Here is a 17,212-nt window from a genome sequence, read left to right on the forward strand (position 1 = left end):
CTAATCAGTTTGAAATGCTAACATTTCTACTCCTTTGTATTGAAAATGGTGCTTCCATTTTTTTAAAAAATATTTTTTTTATTGATTTCAGAGAGGAAGAGAGAGGGAGAGAGAGATAGAAGCATCAGTGATGAGAGAGAAACATGGATCGGCTGCCTCCTGCACACCCCACACTGGGGATTGTGCCCACAACTCAGGCATGTGCCCTGACAGGTAATCAAACCATGACCTCCTGGTTCATAGGTTGACGCTCAACCACTGAGCCATGCCAGCTGGGCAATTTATTTTATTTTTTGGAGCTTCTCCATGTTCTTTCCCTCTATTGAATTTCATGTGATTGAATTTCATCTCATCCCGTCGGGATCGGTAATAATGCCAGTATCACCCTCATTGAGTAGAATAGGAAATAGAAATCCGAGAATACCTCTGGCTCAGGCATTCAGAGCCCACCCTTCCTTCCTCCCCAACAGGCCGCGAAGGGAAGGCGAGGGGGGTGCTCGTACAGGGTGAGCTCTTGGGGACCAGCGGTTGCTGATTTTTATCACCTTTTTAAACACTTGTCCGCGCAGTAGGTGTTCAAGGACCGTCGTGGTATGCCCTGGGGTAATTTGGGGAAAAGTTACGATTTGTTCCGAAATGATTTCCTGAGTGGTACGTGGCGTGTTGGACCCCTGGGCATTTGAGGATGGCAGTGTTTGGTCTGCACCTTCAGTCCAGAGGACAGTGGGATGTGTGTGTGTGTGTGTGGGTGGGGGGGGGGACAGCCAAGTCTGCTGGGTTGTCGGAGAAGGTTCCGAGGGTACCCACCCCCCTGCCCCCGAGCTGGAGTCCTGAGGGCGGAGGGCACGCATGCAGGAAAGCCGTCTGTGTGCGGGGTAAGGGAATGACGGGAAGTTACTCACGGAGCAGCTGGTGTTTATCGGGTACTCGATGTATTCTTTCTCCTAAGGCTTTTCTAGGGGTACACGTGTTAGCGGGCCCATTCCTCATGGCGGCCCCGAGGGCAGGTGCTGCAGGGGAGGGCCCCGAGGCCGAGCGGGGGTCACCTGGCCGGCACACGGGCGCTGATGCGGAGCCCGATTCCAGATCCAGACCGCCGGCTCCACTTCCTTCGTGCGGGGAAGAGTGAGCTGCGTCGGGAACGGCCGCACTCGAGATGGCTGGACGCTCGGTCTGCGGTGTCTGTCTGTCGGGGTTGGGGGTCCGACCACGAAGAACCTTGGAGGTCGCCCTAAGGACTCAGGGTTTCATTCTGCAGAGTCAGCAGCTGTGCTTTTTGGAAACGAGGCCCAGGCCTGGCTTTCCTCAGAATCACGTGAGGAGCTTTTCCACGGGAATGCTCGCTCCCAGGTCCCTGCACAGCGCGAGAGCCCATGTCCCTGCCCAGCAGGTGGCCGAGGGCTTGAGCCCTGAAGTGAGGGAGCGGTCACGGGGTCCGCAGGCCTAGAGGTCCCAACCGCCGCCGCTGCTGTTACCCCGGATCTCGGTTTGTGATCTGCGAGCTGAGCGTGGATGTGAAGAAGGCAGTGAGTTCTGTGTCCTGGGTGTCGGGTGTGTTTTGCTTGGAGAGTGTCCGGTTGAAAATGCGGGAGAACAGAAGCAGCTGCCTGCTTGGGTCGGAGATGGGGGTTTCCGAGGCTCGTGGTTGGTAGCAGACTCGCGGGTGGAGTTGCGTTACTTGTGTGGAGCAGGCGCGGCTGAGCAGCACTGGAATGGAGACATGACATGTGACATATCCAAGTCAAAGAGGAAGAAGAGCACCCCCAGAAGCGGGGGGGGGGGGGTCCCCGGGAGGAGGGGGAGGTCAGGACCAAGGAGGGAGGGTTTCACGAAGTCTTCGTTTTTATTAACTGTGTCCGAGAACCCGTGTGAGGAAGGACAGACAGTCCGGCGGTGACGGGAGAAGCAGGCTTAGCTGAGTGCCAGGGGGAAGCCGACCGGCCAGCGCACCTTCCGGCGGGGCAGTGACAGCGGATCAGTCCCCCGCACAAACCCGCCTTTCCGAGGGAGGAAGAGGAAGGTGATCGTGGGAGAAGGCTGCAAGGCGAAGGGAGACGATGTTGCTGGCTTTCATTCTTTTTACACAGTACACACTTCTCCTAAAGATGGAAATAGGACAGAGACACAGACTCAAGATACCCCTCATCCGATAATGAAGGGATAACAAGTGTTAAAATTAGCCATTGTTTTTTAAGTCAGGTTTCTACCAATAGAGATTGGTAGTGGACACGTATGTACACACTTTTAATGAAAACATGCTACAGCCGTCCACATTTTTGTATGTGACTCAATGTATCAGAAACCGCTATCCCTTTCATCACATAGTATCTCACACCCTCCCTTTCTCACGCTTCCCTTGTGGTGTTAGTCACATTGCGTGTGTATAACCGTTTCTGTAATTGCATTATTGGCACTCTTGCTGTTTGGATACTCTTTCATTTTAAATTGTGCCGCCATTAAGATCAGTGTGGTGCATCTTTTTGGTCTTCCTTGCTTACAAATTTCCGATGAGTTTCAGACTTGGAATCGTTAGATCAAATTGCTAGAACGAGGTCCCGCATGCAGCGTGGGTTTCTGGGGCCCCTAAGTCACGTAGATGGGTTAGTCTTACACGAAGGGACAGGCATTCCCTTCTCCCCGGTGCCCGGAGAGAAGTGTGGGCCTGGAGGTGGGTGGGTGGGGGCAAGACGTGGGCGGGTGCCTGGGGGAGTAACCGTGTGATCACCTACTTGACCCGAATGCACACAGCGCGAGGGCAGGGTATGTGAGGGTTTGAGAAAACAATTGAGAAGAAAAAGCAAAGATCCACGAGGGGTGGGAGCTGGGGCCAGTGAGCCGAGCTGTGAGTAGCTGGTGTTGAGACCTCGTGTCCGCCGTGGGCCCTGGAACTCCCTCCCTCTGCGTGGAGGACGGAATGCTCGGTGGCTAATGGCAGTGGAGGAGGAGGGCCCTGTAGTCCGTTGACCTGGCCATTTAGAGGAAATGTGGACGGTGAAAGTGCTCACGAAGGGATGATGCAGTCTGGGGAGCGCATGGCAGTGAAACAGCAGATGTGAGCGTCCCGCCTGCCCCAGACCCCCTTCCGCAGGAGACGCAGGAGCTGGCGTGGAGGTGGGCGCCCGCAGTCTCTCCCGCTGTGGGACCAGGAGGGGCAGGCGATGCTGAGTGCTGGGGGCGGGGTTCTGTTCCAGGAAGCCCACGGGCCTGGGAGTGGCCTGGGTCTGTCATCCTCCGGTCTGAGCTGTCGTATTGCAAGCGGAGCACAGAGCTGAGACGTGTCCTCACAGCATCGTGCCCGGGGAGGCCTGCGCGCCTTCAGCCGCCACAGGCATTTCGTTCCGCTTCTGTCCCGCCGCGTCCATTCACACTGGAACCGCGCAGCATCGCTCCCCAGAGCCGGCCGCGGATGAAACCCCGCTGGTCTCCCTGTGCGCGGGGCTGCGGGTCCTTCCCGGGGCTGCTGCTTCTGCGCTGCGCGTGGGAAGTGAGTGGATCCTGCGCGGGGAAGTGCCTCCTCGTGGCCCGCGGGTACAGCCATGAATGAGGTCATCAGGGTGGGCTGTGGCCTGTGATAATGTGACCTGGACATTGTGACCCTGGGCACACTGGGTTCCCCGGAGCGGCCTCGTTCATGCCAAACCTCTCCTGCACATTCGCACACGGGTCCTGGGAGCCGCCGAGGACTCGGCACCTGCTCCCGTGTGCCCGGCACCTGCTCCCGTGTGTCCGGCACCTGTGCCCGTGTGCCCGGCACCTGCTCCCGTGTGCCCGGCACCTGCTCCCATGTGGTGTGCCCGGCACCTGCTCCCGTGTGCCCGGCACCTGCTCCCGTGTGTCCGGCACCTGTGCCTGTGTGTCCGGCACCTGCTCCCGTGTGTCCGGCACCTGTGCCCGTGTGTCCGGCACCTGTTCCCGTGTGCCCGGCACCTGCTCCCGTGTGTCCGGCACCTGCTCCCGTGTGGTGTGCCCGGCACCTGCTCCCGTGTGTCCGGCATCTGCTCCCATGTGCCCGGCACCTGCTCCCGTGTGTCCGGCACCTGCTCCCGTGTGTCCGGCACCTGCTCCCGTGTGCCCGGCACCTGCGCCCGTGTGTCCGGCACCTGTTCCCGTGTGTCTGGCGTCGTCCTGCGGCCCGGCACCTGTCAGGCCATTAAATCCTCGCAGCAGGCCCGGGAGGCCGGTCTGGATCCCCCCGTCTCACTGGAAAGAGGTTGGGCGGAGACCACTTTCCCGGGGCCGCCCGGGGTGAGGCGGGAGCTGGCACCCAGCCCCTGCGGCCTTGGCTCCCACCCAGCCGGTGCCCTGGTTGGAGGGGACGTGGGCATGCAGTGAGGCTGCCACGGAGGGAGACACGGCCTTGGATGAGAAAGGACGGCAGCCGCTGGTGGTTGAGAGGTGGGCTGCGGGGCACCGACTCACCGGGGCGCCGGGTGCAGCCTGGCAGGCCCGGCTCCTGCCACTCAGGCTGCGTGGGGCTGCGTGGGTCAGTGACTTCGCTCTGCACAGCCAGCCCCTGCGTGGGGGGCGGAATTGGGGAAAGGACTCCCATGGGCAGCCTGGCAGCCACAGGGACACGGTTATGTTCTCCTGTGGTTCTTGGGGTGGGATTCGGGCCGTGACTCCCTGCGCTGGGCCTGGGGGGGCGGGGGGGGGGGCGAGGAGGGGATGTCTGCCTTTTGGTGTGGCCTCCGCCTTCCCCCAGACCTCCCCGGATGGCGCTCATGTTTTACTACAACAGTGGCCTCCTCATTCGATCGTTCTTTAGTGTACCCTAAATATTGCCAGTCTCAGTAATTTTTTCAAAAAAACCCAAATCTTAAAAATACTGTCGTGCTTCATACTCCGTGGTTCCGTTTATAGGAAATCCTTGAAATCACAGAGTCACAGCGACGGAGCCGGCTGGAAGGCTTGGTGGTGAGGGGACTGCAGTGAGCGGAGGGGGAATCTTTGGGGAGAGTCTGCGTCTCGATGGGCGGTGGCGGGCATGGGACGCAGACGGGCTAAAGCGACGCAGCGCTGTAGCCTGTCTCCTGCGTGGGGTGTTGTCCTGCGGGTACTCAGGTGTGATCCGTGCGGGGACTGGGCGGAAGGTACACGGGACCTCCCTGAACTATCTGCAACTTCATGCGAGCCTATTTTAAAATAAATTCTTTTTTTAAAAAAAGGTACTTTGTCTGCCATAGTCATCCTGTTTCATAGTCTTTGTTTCCACTGAAGCAATCATTCAGAGTCATTTCCTGATGTTTTTCTACTTAAGTCTTGTTGGGCCCTCACACGTGTTTGACTCATCCCCAGTTACCAAGAAGTGCTTCTTGATGAACCGAGCGATTTGATGTGGGGATTTCTGGTCTGGTTTGCCTGGCATCGTATAGACTTGTATCTATGTAAATGAGTGGGTGTGTGGGTTGGTTTTTGTTTTGTAAAAGCATTTCCTCCATAGCAGTAACTTGACCTTGTTTCTCTTTCCTTCTGTTTTGACAGTGTATCCTATTCCGTACACGTATCTGAAGATTACCCAGGTATGATTTTCTTCTTTTAACTTTTATCACAAATACTTACGTCTTGGTTCCTGTTGCGTATTTCTTTCTTCTGGAGACGTAAACTGTCTATCACTGTATTTGGGGGGGAAGCGTTGGCAGGGGTGGCTGAGAGACACAGAAGTCTGCTGATGCCTCTGAGGCGCATGTCCTGACCTGGGATGCCGTCCGGAGTCCAGATCGTTTCCCCGTGGGAAGCAGGGTCCTGGGCCCCTGATAGCGTCAGCCTCAGCATTTGCCTCCTTGCAATGAAAATAAACATTTTGAAACCTGGTTTAGTTGTTGGTTTGGGAGCACCATTTGACTTTTCACAATGTAAAAATAACAGGTAACAAGGCAACAGCTAAAATAATGGTAGCAGCTAAAAATAATAAACCTTCCCCCATCTCTCTGAGGAGACACATAAACAGTTCTCACAGCTCTCCTGTGCGATGGTTCCCACAGCCTCCCCATTTTGCAGATGAACGATGGCCTGGGAGTGAGAGGAGGAACTGGGGTTTGGACCCAGTAATCCAGCGCCCGTGGGTGCCCTGCAGGAGGCTCTTCCGCAGGCACGGCTGCCCTCGCGGTGTCCGGACACGTGTGACCAGGCCCACACAAGCTCGTGCCCGGACACAGATTATAAGAGCCCCTCAGACCCCCTTTCTAGAAAGCAAACGAGCGTCTTCCTTGGGGTCAGCGGTTCTCTAGACTCCCTGTCCTCTCAGCAGAGCCCGCCACGCAGGCGCTCACATTCACTCATGGTCACGTGGAGATGTCAACAAGATGCTTCTCACGAATGACACCCAGACTGTTGTCTGGAACAGGAGCCGAAGCAAGCGCTGTTGACTTGGTGTGGATCACATGACTGGGTTCGTTTATCCCCGTGAAAAGGGCGTCATGCAAGAATCTAGTGCAAAGAAGAGCCAATTTTAACTGCCCGTGTTTCACGTACACAGGGTGGGGCAAAAGTGGGCGTACAGTTGTGAGTATGGAAAATAGTGCGATAAGTTAGGATACAAGCATAAACTCTGTGTTTCACATACTCACAACTGTACACCTACTTTTGCCCCACCCTGTGTAGATCTGTTTCACTCCAGTATTCTTACTGAGTACAATCAGATGCTTAACAACGTCACTGGTGTGATCTGTCAGGGTCATAAATTGGAAACAAAATTCCAGTTCCTTTCCAAACCTAGCCATTTTATTCACAGACTTTGTGTGATTGGGATCACACGTTTCAGTGTAAAATGACCAGATTGATATAAGTAACTTTGGTTATATATACTTTGAGTGTTTAAAAAAATAGTTTATAATGTGTATGAGGATGTTGTAAAACTTATTTCCTTAGCATTGAAGCTGTGTGTTTTTCTGTGGCGGTTTGCATTATGCATTTTGAATTTTAATCTTATAAGAGCAAAGTCACCTTTTAAAATTTTGTAAATCATAAACTCCTTTCAGGAGATACTTTATGTATTACCTTTTGTTTGGTATGATCTCCGTGTTTTGAGCATAGTATTTTATCTATTGTACAATTTTTACAAGGGGAGTTACTTATTACTAAAGATAAGCCCGTTTTTAAATAGCAGTATAAAAAGTATTCTGGGAAGATTTTAGTGGAAGAACCAAGAGAAGATATATTTGTAAAGAAAAAATATTTTTTTCGTAGATGATTTTGCAATCAGCCCTTATGTATAATGATATAGAATGTTTTTGATGCTAAATGTTTTCTAAGCATGTTAGGAAACTAAAAGCCCCACTGCTTGTGGTAAATTTTATAATTGCTGTGCTTCTCACCGGAGGCAGCCGTGAGCGGTGCAGGACTTTACTGCAAGGGATAGAAATGATGCCACAATCCAGCCCCAACCTGGAGGCAGTGAAGTCTTCTGTCGCCCAGGAAATGTGGTGGAAGATGCCTTCCATAAATCAAGGGAACCGAATGTTCAGCTCCCTCTTGTGGCCATCCGTATTTCTCTTTTTCTCGCCAAATGGAACCCCAATATAGAATATTGGAAACACAGTATTGGAACTACAATATAGAAAAATTGAAATTGAAAAAATAAAGCATTGGTTTGCATTTGTTCTTTTAAAAAATTGAATTCCTTTCTTGGGGCAGTTTGTAGTGAATTTCCAATATAACTTCATTCATAAAAAGAAAAACTCTATACATAAAGCCCACGAATGGGAATATTCCTGGGGGGGGGGGGTAGGTGGGGGGGTGGTGGAGGTTTGAATTGGCTCACGCAGCCAGTACACTGTATGTCAAGTATTTTCATACATATAATGGAATTGACTTGAAATGTCAGTCTTTGTAGAGACAGAACTGTCAGGACATTTCCTACTTGAAGAAATGTGCTGAGTGAAGTTCAGTAGTATTTCCCAAGGACGTGCTGTTTGGTGGTAAAACCAAGTCTATAATTAAGCTCTGATTCCCATCAGTATTGGAGAATTAGTCGTCGTATTTCCATGGAGCTGGTAGTATTTTCCCAATCATTAAATTTTAATCTACATTTATTTGCATTAAGAGTAGAGTTAATGTGCTTGATTTCTCAGACAGATAACATTATTTAAAACTTATATGTTTGCTTTTCCTTTCCACTACCCAGACCTGTATTTTTTCTCCTCTGCTCTGGCTAGGACATCCAGAATAAGGTTTAATAATAGATGTGAATGTTGGCAGCCTTGTCCCTCTTCTCCGAATTAGGGAGCGTGCTTGCAATTGCTTTCTTTCAGAGAAGGAAGTATTCCTTTCCTCACTTACCACGCTTTTTTTTTTTTTTTTTTTTTTTTTTTTTTAGTATTAAATTTTTATCAACTTCTTGTTTGGCATTTATTGAGATATCCTATATGCTTTCTCCTTTGAATAACAAGATGACAAGTTATATTAGCAGATATCTTAATATGGATCTATAAAAATTATGTGCATTTTGTCATGTACTTTGTTATTAAAGACTTCAAATTGATAAAGGCATTAAACTTTTTTTTTTTTTTGGCATTTGCTAGAACTTGCAAGAAAATCTTTCTGAGCCTGGTATCCTTTGAAGGATGGTTCTAGGGCAGTTGTCTTATTTTTCTGCCATGATTGATCATTGATCTGTTCTGTTTTTCTGTTTCTTCGTCATTTTTTAAACATGTGTTCTTGAAAGCCTACTGTGTTGGTGAAATGTCCAGGTTTTTTAGCAAGATTTTTAGCATGAAGTCTATACATCTGAAGTCTCCCTCATCTCTGCATTTATTTCTCCTTTCTCTTGTTTTATGTTTGTTATTGTCTTTTTTCTCCCTTGACCAGTTCTTCTGCTAATTTCCCTCAGGCTCCCCACACTAATTTCCCTCCTCCCCCTTTCCTGGGTCATATGGTTCAATGATTAGCTCATCATCTAAGTTTAAAAATAGGGACTTTTCTTTGCCCTGTGGAAATGTGTCAGCAGAATCCTTTAAATTCAGAATTATGCTACCCTGTGTATTTTTTAGGAACAGATTTGTCATTTTATAATATTAATATATTAAGTGACCTGTGCCATGTATTGAAACTCCTTTCATAGTTTGCTTTGGAGAAAATGAACATTGAGGAGGGTCTTTATTGAGTCTTAGGTGTACATAATAGCATGTAAATGAGTGGAATACTAAATGCTATGCTGGCTCTTCAAGATACAGGGAAGAAATAGAGCAGCCTTCTGGTTCACTGTCCTTCTCGATGGAGTCTCCATTGTAGCTTGTATTTAGAAGGTAAATGTAAGTCACAGGTGACGGGTTTGCTATAGCAGAACTGCAGACTCTTTCTCATCACCCCCTCCCTCTAGGCTTATGGATCCTTTCGTCCCTTTTATATGTTCTACAGGGAATTGCAATCGTTGAGGGACAATATTTGCTACTAAAAAAATAAAGCATGGATTTTGGATTCAGTCAGTTTCACCCCTACTAACTGTAGTATTAATATTTTAATTACTTACATAATTTGAGCAAGTTAATTTCTCTGAGCTTTGGTTTCCTCATCTTTAAAAGAGGGACAATTCATTGTCCAGCATTATCTTGTTTGCATTAAAATACACTGGCCTAGCACACACAAATGCAAATTTTGTTATAGCAGTTACACCTCGTTAGGAAACTTGGGTTTCGATCAAGCTAAAAAAATAAAATAAAATAAAATAAAATAGGGGTAATAATTGTTTGGCTTGGGGGTTGACCTGAATATTACATCTTATATTCAGGGGAAATATCCATATTATAACAACCGTGTAATTTCATTGAGAATTATTTCTCTTAAATCACATAGGGACGAGTGATGGAATGACTTGGCCTAATGAGGCTGCAGTTGAAATAAAATAAAAGCAATCATTTAAGTGATCCTTTTCCATAGCTCCCACTCGTCCGCGTACATCCCGGTCATCCTCACATGGTCTGGGGGGGGAGGGAAGAGAAAATGGTCCTACTCTCAGCAGCCTTTAACACGGATCTGTAGGTCCTCAGCTCCTGTGTCCTCCTGCGTACACGTTCCAGAACCTCACAGTCCTCAGCACACACACATTCCAGAGCCTCACAGTCCTCAACATGCACACGTTCCAGAACCTCACGCACATGTTCCAGAGCCTCACACACATGTTCCAGAGCCTCACGCACACATTCCAGAGCCTCACACACATGTTCCAGAGCCTCACGCACACATTCCAGAGCCTCACAGTCCTCAACATGCACACGTTCCAGAGCCTCACACACATGTTCCAGAGCCTCACAGTCCTCAACATGCACACGTTCCAGAGCCTCACACACATGTTCCAGAGCCTCACGCACACGTTCCAGAGCCTCACGGTCCTCGACACACACACGTTCCAGAGCCTCACGCACACGTTCCAGAGCCTCACAGTCCTCAACAACACGCACACGTTCCAGAACCTCACAGTCCTCAACAACATGCACACGTTCCAGAGCCTCATGTACCTGTTCCAGAGCCTCACACACATGTTCCAGAACCTCACGCACACGTTCCAGAGCCTCACGTTCCTCGACAACAGTTTGAAGATAAAACAGCTGCAGCTCTCAAGTCGCGTGGGGGCATTCCAGCGAAGGGGTTTGAGTTGGAAACATTCTCCTCCGTCCCTGGCTCACTCTGTCCCCTTGAGCGATCCCTCACCCTTTTATGTCCCACCTTCCCACGTCTGACCGCGATGATGACAGTGTGACAGGCGTCACGTAGTGTGAGGAGGACTTAGAGGTCATATTCAAACAGCCGCAGGAGGACACACGGGCTCCGCTCCTCACAGCCTCTCCACCGTGTCGTCTGGCCTCCGCGGCCCCGGCGACAGGGTGAACAGGTGGACGGAAGCGAGGTCTGGGTTTGAGGGCTCTGTCTGTTTCTGACTTGGGCATAGCGTTGTGGTTTGGCCTATTTAAAGGCGATTTCATATATATTGTCATGGAACCTGGACACGTGATTGATTGGCGTAAATTAAGCCAAAAACAGAAATCAAAAGTTTCAGGGCCTCAATACTACCCCAAAAACAAACTGGTGAAAATCTCTTAGAAAACGGTATGTTTAATACGTCACCCTGTCTTTCAGCATGATGCGACGTGTGTTCATTAAACTGCATTCTCTTTCTTTTCTTTTTTAAGAAAGTGTCTGTATTGATTTTAGCAAGAGAAGAAGGGAGAGGGAGAGGGAGGGAATGAGAGCCAGAGAGAGAGAAAGAGAGAGAGGGAAACATGGATGTGAGAGAAACATCAATTGGTTGCTTCCCACACACCCATTCTGGGTACCCAACCCAAAACCTGGGCATGTGCCCTGACTGGGTATTAACCAGCCACCGTTCAGTGCACGGGACATGGCTCAGCCAACTGAGCCACACCGGCCAGGGCCAAACTGTATTTTCTTGGGTCAAATCTGACTGCCCTCCAGTGACAACACTTTACACAAGCCGTTCCATCCTTCATGTCCCCGTTTTCTGAAACAGACAGTTGTGATTTATTTGCCTTTTGATGCTTTAGGCCAGTGGTCCGCAAACTCATTAGTCAACAGAGCCAAATATCAATAGTACAATGATTGAAATTTCTTTGGAGAGCCAAATTTTTAAAACTTAAACTTCTTCTCACGCCACTTCTTCAAAATAGACTCGCCCAGGCCGTGGTATTTTGTGGAAGAGCCACACTCAAGGGGCCAAAGAGCCGCATGTGGCTCGCGAGCCGCAGTTTTCCGACCACTGCTAGGCAAACCTTCCTCCCTCCGCGACTCTGAGATACTGCAGGTGGCTGTGCCCACCTCTCCCCTTGCTCTGTGTCTCCCCTGCTCGCTGCTCAGTGGCTCCTTCTGTTGGCTTAATGCGTCCTCCTCATTCTCCTTTTCTCCACGGGTTTGCTTCAAGGAGCGCGCTGTGCCCAGGGGAGAACTAAGTCTCTCCAGAGGCAGGTAGCTTTGAATCAGTTGGTCTCTTCACGAGGGTTTAAGGAATTTAGAAACTGGCTTGAATGGAGGGCTTTTTGCATCCTTTCCTGAAAGCCCAAGATTCTGGGCAGAAGAGACTCCAGAGAAGCGGTCTCCACGAATGACGAGAAAAAACAAATTTGTGCCACATCTGTTTCTTAATCTGTGGTCCCACTGGTGAAACAGGAAACTCTCACATGATGCTGCGTGAAAATGAAATAAGGCAAAATTTGTGATGAAAACAAATCGAAGTAACGAGGCAAACCTTCTTGGTTTCCAATGTAATCCTCATGCGTGCACGTGGCCTCTCTCCTCTCAGAACACTCGTGACAGCCTGTGTCTGCTGAGCCTGTGTGGCTGGGCCGTGCGCACGCGTGACTCTCTTTCCTCACTGCTCAGGGTCTGAAAACAGCACAGACGTTTCTTTGGAAATAAAGTGATGACTTAGATATCTGTCAGCTAAAAATCATGTTCTCGCTGCACTGACACAATATTATGAAAACTTGCCTGGAGATCTTTGGTTGTGTATCTAGACCGTCATCTGAATAGTCATTCCCCTCGCAAAAATTAATACAGGCTTCTGTTTGTTGTGTGTAAGGCATATTCTGTACCTCTATTTTTATATTTATAAGTCACATACTTTATACATCATTCAGCGTAAGATGGGGCCATTATTACTGAATTGATGAAGTGTTTGTTAAACAGCTGTCTCACTTACGTCCTGTGATCATCAGTGAGCAAAGTAGGATAAACAGCTTTGTTCTGTTGTATTAGCATGTACTTGAAGATCAGGATTTATCAGGGAAAAGTCCTAAATTTATAAAAAAATATTTTCCCAGAGGAAACAAAAAATGCGTAAGAAACAGAGAATCTGTGGAGTAATGAGGTGTCCTGTGCATTTGACTTGTGCTGTATTATTTAGATGAAGTTAATTTGTGGAAGAAGAACTGGGAGACTTCGTATCAATTCAAGAACATATCTTATTTTTGTAAAGCATATGATTGATTGTCTAACCACTATGCTGTACACCTGAAGCCAATACAAAGTAATATGAAAATTAACTATCATTGAAAAATAAAAATTAGAAAAAGAACACGTATGTTAGAGTGACACGGGGGATATGATTTACAACAGAAGCTTTAGCTCAGACTCCTTAGTGACTTGATATGGAGTCTTTTGGGGGCACCTGGGGTCCTGGTAAGCTTCCTCCCTCCGCTCTGCTTCCTGCATAGAGAGAGACACCAGGAAGGCCCCTGCTCAGTGAATTGGGGCAACCTGTTGTATCCAAATGATGCCTTGCCACAGATGGGCCATTTTAGATGTATGTGGACAGTATCTGTCCCAAAGGCCGTATTTCCCTAGGAGGAGCCATTCACAATGAGTTTATACATATGTTGGCAATTTACTTCATTATTTTGTGACTTACTAGAACAACAGTGTGTGCTTCGTGAATGTTAGAGGTGATATGGATATAACTTTATATTTTTATAAAGGATGTATTTTTTTCAAGTGACTATGCCTTTAATTGTCTATACTTCTTTGCAGATAATACATATGTGTCAAGTTCAGAAAATGATGAAGATGTATTAGTTACTACAGAGCCAATTCCAGTAATTTTTCATCGACTAGCAACAGGTAATAGGAATACACTATTTTTTGTCTTAGGTTAATATTTATTTGGTTATTAGGTAGCTTTGTGTTTTGGTTTCCTTTAGCCCATATAACAGATAATAAATCTTTAGCATTTAGAAATCTGGTTCTCCATCCAAATTTTCTATCTCAAGTGCTTTAGTTTGTTTTTTTGACAGTTGTTTAAGTGCATACATTAATAGTACTTTAAAAAGTCTTATTTAAAGGTATTATGTTGATATTTGTCCTTTTGAAAATGTTTTCATGCGTAATGACACTGCTAGACAAACTGAATATTTATTTGACAAGTATACTCGAGGCATTGTAGATCACATGATACATATATATTGAGAGCTGAAGGAGTCTGTATAGTGGCATTCTAGTTTGACCATATTTTCATGAGCAATGAAAAATCAGAATAGCTTGTATATTATGTAACTCCCCAACATAATATAATTTCAGAATCTTCCTTAATTTTCTTGCAAAGGAATCACCTAAGAGGTATTTTTATGTTGAAACTTACGAATGTGTGTTAATAGTATACTAAAAACTAAAATGATTTTTTAATTTATAACTTTCAGAATTAAGAAAAACAAATGACATTAACTGTTGCTTATCCATAAAATCCAAATTACAGAAGGAACATGGGGAGGTATGTAAATTACATTTTGTATTTATTTTAAAACATAAAATCTGTTTTAAATTTGCTGTGTATTTGCAGTCAACATCATCATTGTTGTTTAGGTTAAGATTGCAAATGGTGAATGAATCAAACCCTGTGTCTTCGGGACTTATTGTGTGGGAAGGGCCATGGCCTAAAATGAACTTCTTTTATGCGGGACAACGGGGAAATGGGACTTAGGAACCTCAGGGGTTTAATTCCATGCAAATAGCAATCACTCGTTCTCCTGTATGAGTCTCAAAACATTCTTTTTCTTGGGGTACGGCACGAATTCCACTCCCACCAGCGACGGACTAGACGAGGACTCGCCCTCCTCCAACAGCTGCACGTGGTGTCGCTGGTGAACGTGACCCTTCAGCTGAGGTAGCAGAGAGTGAGGGGCTAGGCTTCCGGTTACCCCCAGCCAGGGTCAACCACAGTGGACAGCAAGCTCCCCTCTCCTCCCCTTCGAAAAGGTTGCCTGAAGCTATAAATACCGGGCATTGAACAAACAACCTGAGTGCAATGGAGCCATCGGTTCTTGGCTTTTGAAACTATGCACCAGTACGACGCCTTTCACGTTGTAGGGTTCATCCTGATGGTCGCCATCCGCGCCGAGCACCCCGGCGTTCGCAATACCGGGGCTGACACCAGCGGCAGCGTTTCATCAAGCCCAGATTCTCGCGCCCAGGCTTTGGTTTCCCTGAAGAGTTTGAAATTTGGCCTGGAGATTTAGGGATGGTTATAAAACATTGGGTTAATAGACTCTCCTGCCTGAGGGAGGCCACCTTCCTTATTATTTTAACAGAGCTGGGAACAGGGATATAGTAACTACTGGTAACCATGAGTTCATTCCGATGGATTTCCATTGTGTGTACTTTAGACGCATTACGGATGTGGTTTAGTTAATTAGAAACTCGACCTTCAAGTTCAAGCGAATTTAATTAAATGTCCTTTTGAGTCTGAAATTGAAAGCAGTTTCTGTATTCTGAAAGTTTTTTTTTTAAATAATGTGATTCATATTTATTTTCATAATTTGATTTTTTAATTATTGGATTCAAGCGTCTTTTCTTTCATGCCATTGTGTAGAGTTGGCAGTGGGAGTGAGGACCATCTGCGATAATAATGCTGAGAACCTTTTTAATAAAAAAATTGAATCAGTGCAAATGAAAGCAATACAAAATAATATTGAATGCATACTGTAATTGAAAAACAAAATTTAAAAAATTGAATCAGCATGAGCCTGTCAGCTGTTTCATCAGAACAAATTCAGAGCTGTAATTGCTTATATGTGGTCTCTTATATAGACATAAAACATTACACTGTACAAATCAGGAGAAGCAGAGGAGAACTTTAGAAGAACATGTGCGTGGAGCTTAATGAACTCCCCACTCCGCCTCCTCCTGTCTGTCGTGTTCCTGGCTCATGCGCACCAAGCATGTTCTCCCGTAAAATCCAGGGGACATGCAGAGACCCACCTGTTATGGCCGCTGGCTACGTTCTTTTCAGGAGGCAAACTCGTGTGACCACTGAAATGGTCTTCTTGCTCTATTATTTTAAGGAGTCCAGACAAAACAGTACCGTGGAAGAAGACTCGGAAGGGGATAATGACTCTGAAGAGTTTTATTATGGGGGACAGGTAAGCGACGGGGTCCTCCAGCACCCGCTCCCCAATCCCCAAGCAGCAGTTCCTCCTGTGAGCTGGTGGACGTCTGTGCCGTGGTCTGGGAGGCCCACGTGGCCTCAGGGTCTGTGGCTGACGAGGGCATCCGTACAGCTCATCGCGTTCTCCTGTCCTACACTTTTCAGAAGCTAAGGTGGATCTTGCGGTTCTTTGACGGTCATCGTTCATTGACATTGACACTGTCTTGCTTCATGATGGTGACTCTACACACAGCACTTCCTTATGCTTTGGACTTGCAGTTCTTAAGCACGCGGTGCTCGGTCCGTATTTTGAGATGATGACAGCTCTTACAAAGCATGGGCTGGTAGTCTGAAGTAGAAGAGCGGTAGCCTTTATAAAAACCGATGGGCCCTGATGACTGAGCACCCCCAGTATCGGCACCCCTGTCTTCCTTTCTCTCTTACATGGATGCCAAGTGCTTGTTGAAAACTTGTTAGGAAGAAAGGTCATAATTTACGGACATGGAAATGGCACAGCCACGTAGGCACATATATAAAAGCCCTCATTCTGTTCCAGGAGAATGTCAGAATTTTCACGGGCGATCAGGTTTAGGACATGGCTGTAGAAGGTGGCTTGTTCTGTTTCTGTCAGCTTCTCGATCACTAGGCTTCGGAACTTGGACAGAATAGTGAGAAGGTAACGTGTTAAAAAGGCGCTTGAAAGCCAGTGTTGTTATTGCACGGAAGGGTGCAGGTCAGCCTGTTCATTCAGAACGAACACTCAGGAGTTGGTCTGCTAGCCCCTGCCAGGCAGTGGGGATAGGACACAGAGGAAGCAGCGTTCTGTCCCCAGGCCAGCCTTCCCAGCAGAGCGACTCTGACCGGACGGCACTGACGTGGGCAAGCTCATCCCTCCAGGGCCCCCATGGGTCACACAGCTCCTTGCCGAGGGGACGTGCACGCTTTTCTCCAGTCTAGAAATTCAGTCTAGAAGCTTTTCCGATCACCTGCCAGACACTTCTTTCAGTCCCTTTAACGTGCATTTTCTTCACATCAGCGTAGTCCAGTTTGACGTTCGAGCACAGTCAATTCTACTAGACGGATGTGAGCCTGAGCACGTTGGAGGATATACTGCCGGATTACCTGTATTTGTGAACGGGGGTGACAGGGAGGGCACCTCCAGACCTGCCCCAGGGGCGGCCGGCTCGGGCCGGCTCTGTGGATGGCGTCCTCACCCGCACCCCTCTGACCCCCTCCCGCAGGTGAGCTACGACGGGGAGCTGCGCAAGCACCCGCAGCTCGAGGCCGACCTGTCGGCGGTCCGGGAGCTCTACGGGCCGCAGGCCGTTTCTCTCAGGTAACGCCGCGTGG

General features: G+C 48.0%; 1 protein-coding gene across 2 annotated transcripts in view; it reads left to right on the forward strand.

Annotated features, from left to right (window-relative positions):
* Positions 1–17,212, forward strand: part of PARP8 (poly(ADP-ribose) polymerase family member 8) — a 132,011-nt gene that overhangs the window by 65,551 nt on the left and 49,248 nt on the right. For both annotated transcript variants that reach the window (XM_054715341.1, XM_054715342.1), the window contains exons 3-7: positions 5,482–5,519; positions 13,474–13,563; positions 14,139–14,209; positions 15,780–15,857; positions 17,104–17,198. In XM_054715341.1, the coding sequence (XP_054571316.1) occupies positions 5,482–5,519; positions 13,474–13,563; positions 14,139–14,209; positions 15,780–15,857; positions 17,104–17,198 (372 nt within the window). The remainder of the gene's footprint in view (positions 1–5,481; positions 5,520–13,473; positions 13,564–14,138; positions 14,210–15,779; positions 15,858–17,103; positions 17,199–17,212) is intronic.

The sequence above is a fragment of the Eptesicus fuscus genome, chromosome 4 (genome assembly GCF_027574615.1).
Source record: "Eptesicus fuscus isolate TK198812 chromosome 4, DD_ASM_mEF_20220401, whole genome shotgun sequence".
Classification (NCBI taxonomy): domain Eukaryota; kingdom Metazoa; phylum Chordata; class Mammalia; order Chiroptera; family Vespertilionidae; genus Eptesicus; species Eptesicus fuscus.